The 12,419-nt window shown below is 34.3% G+C and overlaps 1 protein-coding gene across 5 annotated transcripts in view; it reads left to right on the top strand.

Moving 5' to 3' along the window:
* RTTN (rotatin) overlaps positions 1-12,419 on the top strand; it is a 90,029-nt gene that overhangs the window by 19,700 nt on the left and 57,910 nt on the right. For all 5 annotated transcript variants that reach the window (XM_049830285.1, XM_049830288.1, XM_049830284.1 and 2 more), the window contains 8 exons: positions 106-218; positions 1,434-1,560; positions 3,737-3,862; positions 5,947-6,063; positions 7,959-8,098; positions 8,341-8,512; positions 9,607-9,706; positions 11,406-11,494. In XM_049830285.1, coding sequence (XP_049686242.1) covers positions 106-218; positions 1,434-1,560; positions 3,737-3,862; positions 5,947-6,063; positions 7,959-8,098; positions 8,341-8,512; positions 9,607-9,706; positions 11,406-11,494 — 984 coding nt within the window. The remainder of the gene's footprint in view (positions 1-105; positions 219-1,433; positions 1,561-3,736; positions 3,863-5,946; positions 6,064-7,958; positions 8,099-8,340; positions 8,513-9,606; positions 9,707-11,405; positions 11,495-12,419) is intronic.

The following is a 12,419-nucleotide window of genomic DNA, read 5'->3' as shown; positions in this document are numbered from 1 at the left end:
TAGATGTATTAAAAGATGATAAATTCAGAAAGATTATGCAATAACATTGTATAACTTTAATATTACTAATTCTTATAGTTTCTTTCTCTTCATTTTACTTCTCAGGGGGACAAGAATCTTTCTGAATTAGTAGAATTGGCAGATGAGGCCTTGTGTAGTCTACCCTACCATCAACACTTACCCTTGCTTCAGGAATGCATTCATATATGCTCAAATATGTGAGAACATTACTACTTAAAACTCTTACTTGAGAAAATATAATCTTTTTTTTATGGATAAAGTTTCTCAAGTAGAAGCCTAACTTGTTTATTCCCTGTATTTGAACAATTGTTTTCTTTTAGCCATTGAAAGGTCTCTTCTAAATAATTTGTTTCATTCTGTAGTGGATTTCTTGAAAGTTGAATTTCAGGTGCTAAAAACTAATGTTTTGTTCTTTTGTCTCTATAAGCTTTTATGATTTTGTATATAAAGCTATTATGTGATTTACAAAGAAACAGTCTTAAAATGCTTTAACCTGTCTTTCAAACTTTTTTTTAAATTCCTTTGTTCTAAGTGTATTTGTGTAACTTGTATTTTACTTTCAGAAGTCCCAGAGGACTTATTTTATTGTAGATGCTGTATATTACAATACGGCATTTTGTTTATTAAACAGCATGTTTTTATTGCTTTTTGGATTTTCCAAGTTAGTGAAAGTCTCTAGTTAGAGAATTTAAGTTACCCTGTGGTGCCTGAAAAAGTTCTGTATCAAACACTTAATTAGAAATACAAAATCTTATTTTTATACTGATTCAGAATTTTACTTTAGAGATTTTTTTTTTTCAAAGGAAACTACATTTAAGAGGTCTCTAAGTTTTGTTTTGTGGTTGTTTTTTTTTTTTTTTAAATTGTGAAACGTCAAAACACTTTTCAGTCTTCTAATGCTTTTAGAGTTAATTAGTGTTTGATTACTGTTTCAGGCAACAGGAAATTCACTTCAGTATTTTAACTAACATCAATTCACTTTGCGATAGTGAAATGGACTTTTACCTTCACAAGGAAAAAATTCTGAAAGCATAGGATTTTTCTTATAATCATATAACATGATATAAGGAGCCTATTGAAGCTCAACCTCAAGCCCATATGTTTTCAGATGAACATAAATGTATGTCACGCTCCTAAGTTTGATGAATTTTGAAAAACTATATAGTCTTTGATTCACTACATGTATAAAAAAATAAATGAAAGTGCAAATGTGAAGAGTGATACTATAATTTTGGCAAAAATATTGTGATCTCTGAACTTCTTTCTGTCTGTCAAGTCATTTTTCAGGATGTATACTTTTTTAGGAAGTATTTTTCAGATATTATCCTGAAATTTAACAATTAAAATGTTTGTAGACAACTTTGGGTACTGAAAAATGAACAATAGTTAAATTAATTATTTTTCATTTTTAGTTGGAAGTCTGCTGAGGCTAACTTATTGCTCCAGGCTGAGGGTCAGAAGGTGCTTCTCCGTCTATTGTCTCATCCTTTGCTGAATATAAAGGCTGAAGCCTATCGCTGCTGTTTGGAAGTGGTTAAGGTTAGAACTAATGCTTATTTAATGCTCTTGGTGTTGCACTAAATAATGCGTATTATATGATTTCCTCATAAAAGGCATTTTCAATGCAAATTCTGTTTATTGTATTATATGCTGTGAAATCTGTATAGGCCCGGGCTTGCAGGTTGCTGTTATATTTTTAGTATTAAATCAACTTGGTTAGGTTATACTTCAGGTACTGCACTTCAGAATGAGAGGATCTCTAAAAGGGGGAAAAACTGTGACTGACAATTTTGTTTTTTAAAAAGATTCTTAATAATGCTGGTCACTTTGTATTTTTTGCTGCTGCTATACAGAAATATTTCTATTTAATTTTGCTTTTGAAAAGAATTCAAGTGTTCAGTTTTGCTTGTCAGCTGAAATGAGGTTCGTAGAATCATGGGCTTGTTTGGGTTGGGACCTTTAAAGATCATCTAGTCCAGCTCACCCTTTCACTAGCTCAGGTTGCTCAGAGCCTGTCCAACCTGACCTTGAATGTTTCCAGGGTTGGGGCAGCTACCACCACTCTGGGCAACCTGTGCCAGTGTTTCACCACCCTCATCATAAAAAATGTCTTCCTTATACCTAATCTAAATCTACCCTCTTTTAGTTTAAAACCATTACCCCTTGTCCTGTTGCAACAGGCCCTGCTAAAAAGTTTGTCCCCATCTTTCTTATAAGCCCCCTTTAAGTACTGAAAGGCAGCAGTCAGGTCTCCCTGGAGCTTTCTCTTCTCCAGGCTGAACCACCCCAACTCTCGCAGCCTTTCCTCATAGGAGAGGTGTTCCATCCCTCTGCTCATTTTTGTGTCCATCCTCTGGACCCACTCCAACATTGTCCATGTCTTTCCTGTGCTGAGGGCTCCAGAGCTGGATGCAGTACTGCAGGTGGGGTCTCACAAGAGGGGAGTAGAGGGGCAGAATCACCCCCCTTGATCTGCTGGCCGCGCTTATTTTGATGCAGCCCAGGATACGGTTGGCTTTCTGGGCTGCGAGCGCACATTGCTGGCTCATGTCCAGCTTTTCATCTGCCAGTACCCCCAAGTGCTTTTTGGCAGGGCTGCTCTCAATCCTTTCATCCCCCAGCCTGTTTTGATACCAGGGGTTGCCCTGACCCAGGTGCAGGACCTTGCACTTGGTCTTGTTGAACCTCATGAGTTTCACACGGGCCCGCTTCTCAAGGATAAGATTTTTATTTCCTTCATAGCAATTTTTCACTTCCCTTTGGCGTTTTTGTTCAGTTTCTTTTTTGTACCAGAGCAAAAATCATTTTGAGTTGACTGCTTTTCTGCTTTTGCGAGGATGTTTACTGAAGGAAAAATAAACCAATAACATATTAATGAGATACTGATGCTTTCAGAATAAATATTTTAATCTAGATTACGCTTTAATTGCTTAGACCTTTTAAAAATGTGTAAGGAAAAATAGCTTCCCCCTCCCCATGTATAAAAGCTTGGGTTGTATTTAAGAATAATTTGTTGTTGTTGTTTGGGGGGGGTTGTTTTGGGTTTGATTTTGGGTTTGATTTTGTTTTATATGGATATTTTGTCACTCCCTTAGCTTTTTATAAAGATAGCCCAGGGGTAAAAGTATCACTGTACTCAATATGAAGAATAGCAATGTCATTAGGTCATTTCAGGTATTCAGGAATATTGGCGCACAAAATAAAAATCACTTTTCTGTTTTGCTATAATACTTTGTTGTAATTCTTCTTTTCTGTATTGGACATCAACTAAACTTATTGTGCTTATAGCACAGTTCACTAACGTACAAAGATGCTGGAGCTAGTCTTTTGCAAAAAAAAAAACCCAACCTATCTCCACTGAATGACATGTGTATCTTTTTGAGATTTTTACCTGCCTGTTTTAGGTTTTGCTTATTTTAATGTAATACCAAACAGTATATGAAGTTTGTCTAACTTATTTTCACTATTATTTAAAATAAAAACAAAATTATTTTTTATTTCTTAGTCCTGTGTAGCAACAGGAATTTTCAGTCAGTGATCTATTAAGATGGTGTTTCTTCCAGGGCTGTAATGTTTAGCTTTCAGAACTGTAGTCTTTCAGTCTGTGTGGAGAAAGCCTTTCACTGGGTGACAAATTCAGGCAGTCTATAAAACAAGATGTAGTAGTAGAGACTGTCTTGAATTTTAAAACTAACCAACTTTATTTTTACTGAAGGACTGTTTAGGTATTCATAATATTGCTAAGCCTGTGTCTTCAATCTGCCACGGAGTACATTTTCTTCTTCATCCAAAAGTTTTATATGAAATCTGTACGTTTGGCCTTCAGGAAGATAAGAATGAGGTACTGTGTTTAGTAGCTATGTTTATAAGTTGATGTGCATGCAAAGTAGGTGTTGATATTTTCCCCTGTGGTCTAAGGCTTACCTGAAGTTTTAACCACATACAGTTTCTTGTATGTAGAAAAGCTATGCAAACAGTGAAGTTGTAGTAAATGGAAAGATTTTTTTTTTTTTTTGTGATGAATTCAGAGACAAAATAATGTTCTATGAATAGGATGCTATTAAATGTAATAAAGACCAATGAAAAATGAAGTAAGCTATGTTTTTTAATCTTTTCCTGGAATATATTTGGCCCTAATAAAATGTGCATATGATGAAATGGTATGTATAATGCTTTACATTTATGGAAATTGTGAAATCTCAAGTTTTTGTAAAGGTGGGATGACCTCTGAAGTATGTGAATTGGTTAAGGAGCAAAAAGACGTTTTAAATCTGCAATATCTTTGCTATAAAAATGTATTTCATCACAACAAACACACCTGTGTTTAATTAACTGAGTATTACGGATGTGTTTTATAGCATTCTAGAATAGGACCGAGTTTCTATTGGGTTCATTTATATGCATGAATGCTTAACATATAGCCACTATTTCCTAGCTTATGTATAAAGCTGAATAGGGAGTTCTGAGGGGTAAAAATTATTTAGATTATTTGTAACTGCTTTATAGCTGATCTATATGGTCCCTACAGTCAGAGGGGAAAGACTGTTGACTAAAAAAAAATTTTTTTTTCAGCTTGTCTCTTGAAATGAGATTTATCTTTTTTTAACACAATACTGTGCACAATTATATTTAGAAGGGATTTTTTAGATGTTAGCATTTTAAAAGGAGAAGAAATATATCTTTCATAATGTGCTATGTGTTTGTATTTGTACTTTGTAATTTATCTTTTCCAAGGAAAGCATTTATTTTGTTTGACTACTTCCTTGGATGCCTTATTAAAAAGACTGCCAGTTTTTTCTTTTAGTGATTGATCAAGCATAACAAATAGACTTCAACTGATAGTGAATTTAAAAAGATCATTGAGACAGAATGCATGTTTACAAAATTATCTCATTTTGTTCTCTTTACCTTATAATGCATTCTTATTATTCTTCTAACAAAATATATAATGAAGATAATTTCCAAGCATATTTTTTATTACTTCTTGGATGTATATCTGCTACTTAAGTTTTCATAAAGCATCAGTTTAATCTTTCAGGCATGTGACAATGAGAAGAAATTGAGAAGAAACTTGTATTACAAGGTTGGGCGTAAGATTTGTCATGTGATTTTTACAAATCTAGTCCCTTGAAGATAGGCTAGAGTGATATTATTAAAGGCTGTTCTTGTTGCCTGGGGTGAAAGGATTTTTAGCTCTGGCATAAAATGCAGGTTTTTAGCTGCTAAAGGTAGGTGTTTTTACATTATGTAAGGAAGAGTGAATTCCGAGAAGCTGGTTTTTTTCCCCTCTGTTCCCATTGTAGTAATAATATTGGTTTGTAAATAATTTAATATTGCATGTCATATATGTACTGTATTAATATATCCTGTATACAGTATGTAATAAGTGCTATATCATATACCTTTTTTCCTTTTTGTTAAGGAGCTTCAGATGAATTAATGTACAATTTGAAAGAATTGGTAACCTTCTTAGTTTGACTCTTTGCCTCAAGAAAGTGAAATGGCCATGTAACAAGCTTTAAGTCTATTTTCTTCCTGTATCTTTAGAAGTGTATTATAAAGACAGGGAATGAAATGCCCCAGAAATGTTGGACCAGGGAAGAAAAGAAACAGAAAGTGTTGTACCTGCAGGTTAGAGGGATAACTAGGTGTATAAGTTGAAGTAATTACTTATTTCAGAAAAGGCAAACCAGAGTTCCAAGGGGAAAATGATTGGGTGCTATTTAGGCAGAACTATCTGTGTTTTCTCTGAGAGTTCTAGCAACTTAATGTTTAGTGTGACTGACAATTTAAAAGTAGCATGCTGCAGTGACAATATTTTGTCTGTAGATCCTTTCTCAGAGATATTTTTGTATAAGGTTTCCAATTACAGCATTGACAAACTGATCTAGTTGCATTAGTTTCTTTTCTTTTGTTATTGAGCAGGTGAACTCTACAGCCAAGGCCATTCTGATGCATCTATTGAAGGGACGATTAGTAATGGCAGTATTGACTTGGAACAAGTTTATTGAGGCCCTCTGTCCCATCATTCCTGTTTTGCAGGTACTTTTAAGTGCTTTAATCTGAATTTGGTGTATGAAATCGTGTGAACAGCAACACTATCATGTTAAATAACAAACAGAATATTTACCTAAGTAGCAGATGGAAAATAGATTAACAGTAATATACCTACAGACTTGTTTTGTCAGATGTCCAATGGAGAAATGATTAATGTCCTAATACCAGTCAAAGTTACTACTTTGAATTTGTAGACAAATTTCAGCCTGGTATTACTAGAATGTGAAACTTCGAAATGTTGTGGTAGAAATCAGCAAGTACTGACTGGGACTTAAATGGTTTGAAGATATGGGTAGATAATCCAAGTATAGATTAAAACATTGCATGCTTTTTAAAATTAGTTAATAATTATTAGAATGCCTCCCATATCTTAAATTTGAAAATTTTAACTCTTCTGTAATGATTCTGTAATTTTCTGATCAAGTATGCACTCAAAAAATAGCAATATGTGTAAGCTGTATTTTGTGCATATTTTGATACTTGTTTTTTGGTTTCTTTGTTTCCAGTATTATAGAAGTGTCAAAAGTCAGTATTATCCTTGGACCTCTGTCTTCATATCTGTGACAATGTGCAAATTTTCTTTTCATTATCTTTACTCTTGGCTTGATCTAGTGGGAACCTTTGCCTTTCTCAGTCTGATTTTCAGCCTAATTGCTCCATCCAGATTATTTACTGTTTTTTCTCTAGTGCTAGAGATTTCCCTTCTATGATCTGCATATAGTCTTCCAGATCAGATATTTTGCTGCACCTACCTGATGTCTGGTTTTCCTGATATCTGGGGTTTTTGCCTTATTTCTGTCTCTTATTTAACTTAGCTAATACATCCAAGTATACTTTTTATCTTCGTTTTCTCCAAAAATATCACTTTTGATAATTATACCTACTTATTTATATCACTGCTATATATTCAATCATTGCCTGCATCTCAGTATTACCAAAAGTTGAAAAAACTTCTTATATAACTTAGGCCCTTCCATAAACTGCACAAAAATCAAGGTGAAAATGGGGCGAAATTGCAAATAATATGGGCCATGAAATAGAAGGCTCAGACAGAAAAATATGCAGAAGAAATACACTGAGACCTTGAAAGTGCTGGGAGAAAGGTTACTTCAGAGCTTTCTTGCCCAGTAATGTCAGCTTTTCTGTGTTACCCACGTACATACCTTCCATTGATATTCAAGATTAAATAGGTGTGGGTTTCATATAAGCTGTAGGCTAAACATGTGAGAGAACTTATCCCTGCTCTCATTTTTGTGAGTAGAATTGTCCTCTTTTCTATAGCCTGGAGTGGCTATGTACAATAGATACTTGAGGAGAGCGTACAGGAGGCCTATATTTACCTAATGCATATAAAGTGCATTGTATTTTACTTTAATGTTTAAACATTTGCAGTGTCACTACTTGACGTAACTGATTCTGGTTTGCCTTGTTTGTGTCTGAAAATGCTTTGATGAAATATCTGAAAATATAGAAGTTATGTGAAGAATTTAATGTTTTGAAGTAATTTTCTTGTAGGGACTGAATTTTATTTATTGAAATGGAAACTGACTTTATAAAGCAGCATCATGTTAACAGATTGAAGGGGAAAGCTTCAAGTCAAAGTACCTCTGGACCATGTAAAAATATTTTTATTTGTATACAGGATCACTTATTAATTTTTAAAATTGTTTTGCAGAGGAATATTAACCTGTGGAGTTTGAATGTTTTCTTAAAAGTTACTGCTTTTTTTTCGGGGGGGGGGGGGGGGGGGGGGGGGGGAATGTTGCTCCTTCCCCACCCTCCTGTAGCCCCTAAAAGGGAAATTACCTTGTCTAATTTGCTAAGTTAGTAAGTGGATTTTTTAATGTTGGAAATTTTTGTTTGTTGTTTGTTTGGTTTAGGGTTATGCTGATACAAAAGATACATTAGGTAACTCTATCCTGACTTTGAGTGAAACAACCTCTGACAAAGGAGAGGGTATTCTCCCTAGAACTACTAGACTACGGGCTGCTCTGCGTCTTCTTTTCTCAAAAAAGCAGTTGTAAGTAATTCCCTGTAGCATTTCAGCACATCTTCTAATGTTGATGACAAAAATGTCTTCACTAAAAACCCGATTATTATGCAGTGGGTTGATTTGAAAGGTAGATTAATCAATATTCAGTTGCATAAGTACTTCTTCCCCACACTGTATGAATTTCAAAAACTAATTCATTTTTACCTATACAGCTAAAGCTTTACAGTATGAGGACTTTTTATATTTATTTTAATTGTTTACTCCTTTAGGGTTCGTTCTATAGCACTTAAACATTTAACATTCCATCTTTTGAATGAAGAAGGGGCAAACCTGAAACGCCCTCATCTGCATGGTAGTGTGCTTTCCAGCATTTTAAACTTATTTATTATAGAAAGAGCTATTGAGCTAAAATTGGATGGTAAAACAGAGTCAATATTTAAGGTGAGTAAACTCTGTCTAAATATTATGTCATTGATTAGCTCTTCTACCTGCCCAGTCACTGAAGTTAACATTCTGAAGGTTGCAATATTTCATAAAATTGGCTTGCTTCATAAAAAGAAATCTGTTGATATATTCTTTCTGTGTGAACTTAAACAGTAGTTTTTATGCTACCCTATGTAACAATAAGAAAAGAATTCCTTCCTTCTTTTTTTCTTTCTGCAGATAAATTAACAGCAAGACTTGAGTACAGAGAGCACAAGTCTGCTCTGTTTACAACAATTTAATTGCGCATGGATAGAGTCTGACTTTTTTTTTCTTGCATAGAGTTTTTTTTCCCCACAAAATAAATTTTTACTGAAACAGGCACAAATAATTTTTAGTATGAAACATTCTAAAACAGATTAAAAATTTGTGTCTGTTTCCTTAATAGTGCTGCTTTTGCAAAGTGAAAAATAAATTACAAGTATTTGACCTATGGGAAAACCTATCTCTCTTTTTTTGTTGTTGTTGTTTTTCTTTTTTTTTTTTTTACCATCTCCCCTCTATTCTCCTTACTTCTTTACCCTCAATGTTTTCAGATTTACAACATGTTAAATGCTAAGATGCTTGCCGTCTGAAAAAAAAAACAACATTCTGGCTGCTCATTGTACACTTGATTTATACTCTTCCCCTACATCCTTCAAAAAGTTAGGACCTAAAATTTGTATGGATATGTAGGTTTATTTAGATTTCTCTAACCCTATTGTCATTAAAAAGTCAGTCCCCTTCACAAACTTAGAAGCATATTCTAGCATTTCTGTGTAGTGTTGAGTTTTCTGTAGTCCTACATAAATTAAGCATTATTTGTTAGATATCTGCATCTGTTCTGCACTAGAAACTGTTTTCTTGTTATATTCCACAGGTATTATTAGATATTTGTTGCAAAAAGATTGCAATCTAATCCTTTCTTATTTCATGCATGTGGAATGTAATCAAATACATTCTAATAAGGAATTTAGATATTTTTATTTTCTACTTTCTGTTTGGAAGTTTGGCTGGTTACCTTGTTTCATAATAGTGCAGTGGATGTAAATCTAACATAGGTTTACTTTTAGGCAGAAACTGTTGAAAAGCTGTATGACATCTTGACTTCTGATGCTGTTGACCTAGTTTTACGAAAGTCTGCAGCCGAGCAGCTAGCTATCATTTTAGAAGGTAAAATTCTTCAGAAGATTTGTATTTGTGTGCTGATAATTACATGAGCTTGCAGTTTTGCTAGGTTTTCTGTACATTTGTGCTAAGGGTACTCTTTGTAATTTTTATGTGTGGTGTTGGACCAGAATTCTAACACTTGTGGAAGATCCACCAATTCAAGTAAAAATTAGCTATTTGTTGTTGTTGCTCTCAATAATTAGAAATAGTGGTCTTACTATTTAAAAAACCAGCTCCCTTGGGTAATAGACGAGTAAGCTGAATTCTGTAAGCTTTGCAAGAGCTCTTTTTTCTGCTTCTCCTTTTTAATGTTTGTCAGTTTGTTGATCTGTCTCAGAACTAACGGTGTTTCAAATTTTTTGCTATTGCTAACTCAATACTTGGTCTTGAGTGATGGAGACGATGGTCAGTATAAAATAGATGTATTTTTGGTGGTGGTATATTTTAATTAGGAAAGTAATGCTTAGATTACACAGGCTAGCTAAAGGGATTTTATATTTAGTGAAGAATTTCTTCTATCATTCTGAATTTCTTACTCCATTTTGAGTTAGCCTAAGTAGTAACTTCAGTTAAAATGGATTGAGAAGTCATTTGTGTGAATGAGGGTTCAGTAAACTCAAGCTAAGCTTCCGTGATTATACCTTCTTTCAATATCAAGAGACAGACTAGACTCCCTGTGGCATTTCATCAAATATGTTTGCAAGTAAAGTATTCCGTCCTTTTACTATTTATGATTTAAGTGACTAATTGTAAATTTGCATCATAGCTGCTTTTTTATAATTGTGTTGCTCTTATGGGGAAAAATTATTAATTTTGGTAAAGATCTGATTGAATTAAGATGTAAGTAAGCAATCTTGCACAGAGTATTATTTGACTCAGTGCAGGGTCATAACTGTAGAGTTTCAAACCTGGATGTTTGTACTCTACCTACTCAAACTAATTCAAGTATGTTTTCTTGAAGGAACTCAAATCCTAATGATAGAACATAACTTTTTCACCATGGGAAGGTGAAGTCTTAGATAATATTAAAATTAACATTTTTCTTGTCAGAAAAATAGTCACAAAAATGAGGAAATGTCTACTTTGTCTCATAAAATACATTTAGTTATGGTTGCCAAATTTTCAGATGTCAAAAGAAAATACGAAACGTAGCATAGGAGGAAATTGTAAAGGAAAAAACGCAGCTTTATCAGGACAAATTTCATATGAAGGATCACTTCATAATTATTTAAAAAAACCCCAGCAAATACAACTAACCCTAATGACATAGCTTTGTTGTTGTTGTTGAATATTCTTCAACCAGATGCTCTGAAGGATGAGATCAGTGGAAAATACTCTTAAGATGGTGGAGTAAATACCATTTTTAGTTCCATATTAAGCTGTTGAAGACTTTTTCAATGTTACAAGTGAAATCCTCGTTTGACTGAAATTGAGTTGCACGGGGGATCACTAATTGTGGAACATAAAGTTCTTATGGGAAGTTATGTAGGATATTTGAGTTAAGTGTTCAAGAGGCTACTATAGTAAGATAACAAGATGTTGAGGAGGCTTGCCTTTGTAGAGCTAGAGCTGTGCTTGTTCTGTCGCTTGGCAATTTTGGAAACTTGTTCTCAATAGCAAGAGTTTGTGATCTTGCTAAAAGAAGTTTAATATTAAAGTGGTGCAGAAACAGTGATTCTTACTAACTTTTGTTCTTCTACAGATACCAAAATGCATGGCATTGTGAAAAAGTTGGGTGCGATAGAAAAGATTTTGGCTTACCTTAATGAGTGTATACATGTGGATGGCAAGGTAAAACTATTGTTACAAATTCTTCTGCAAGCATTGCACATCATTACAGTAGTAGAATTTGCCTTTTTCTGCACTTGTAACACTAATCTTTGTGCGTTAATACTGCACAGAATACAAATGTTTAGTAACAATTGTAACTGCAATATGTATTTTGCTTATTATAGTTTTGGTAATGCTAAGATTCTCTTAATGAAAGAAGATTGGTTTGCCTACTTATGAGAATAGTTACACAGAGAACTAACTGCATTTGATGTGGTTCTGAAATACACCAGAACTTCCCTGAAGCTTCTTTCCCAGTAGAGACAAAAAAAATAATTTTCCATGATTGTCCTGGTTTCAGTTGGGATAGAGTTAACTGTCTTCCTAGTAGCTGGTACAGTCCTATGTTTTGAGTTCACTATGCAAAGAATGTTGGTAACACTGATGTTTTCATTTGTTGCCAAGTAGTGTTTAGACTAAAGTCAAGGATTTTTCAGCTTCTCATGCCCAGCCAGCGAGAAAGCTGGAGGGGCACAAGAAGTTGGCACAGGACACAACCAGGGCAGCTGACCCAAACTGGCCAACGGTGTATTCCATACCATGGGACGTCACATCTAGTATAGAACTGGGAAGGGAGGGCAGGGAATTGCCACTCGGGGACTGGCTGGATGTCAGTCGGCAGGTCGTGAGCAATGGCACTGTGCATCATTTGTACATTCCAATCCTTTTATTATTGCTGTTGTCATTTTGTTAGTGTTATCATTATTAGTTTCTTCTTTTCTGTTCTATTAAGACTTCTTATCTCAACCCACGAGTTTTACTTCTTTTCCTGATTTTTCTCCCCATCCCACTGGGGATGAGCGGCTGAGTGGTGCTCTAGTTGCTGGCTGGGGTTAAACCATGACACTGACCTAAAAAAAAAAAAAAAAAAAAAAAAAAGTGTTAT

Source organism: Accipiter gentilis, chromosome 27 (assembly GCF_929443795.1).
Source record: "Accipiter gentilis chromosome 27, bAccGen1.1, whole genome shotgun sequence".
Lineage (NCBI taxonomy): Eukaryota > Metazoa > Chordata > Aves > Accipitriformes > Accipitridae > Astur > Astur gentilis.
The sequence above is the reverse complement of the archived record's forward strand: the minus strand, read 5'-3'. Positions and strand labels throughout refer to the sequence as shown.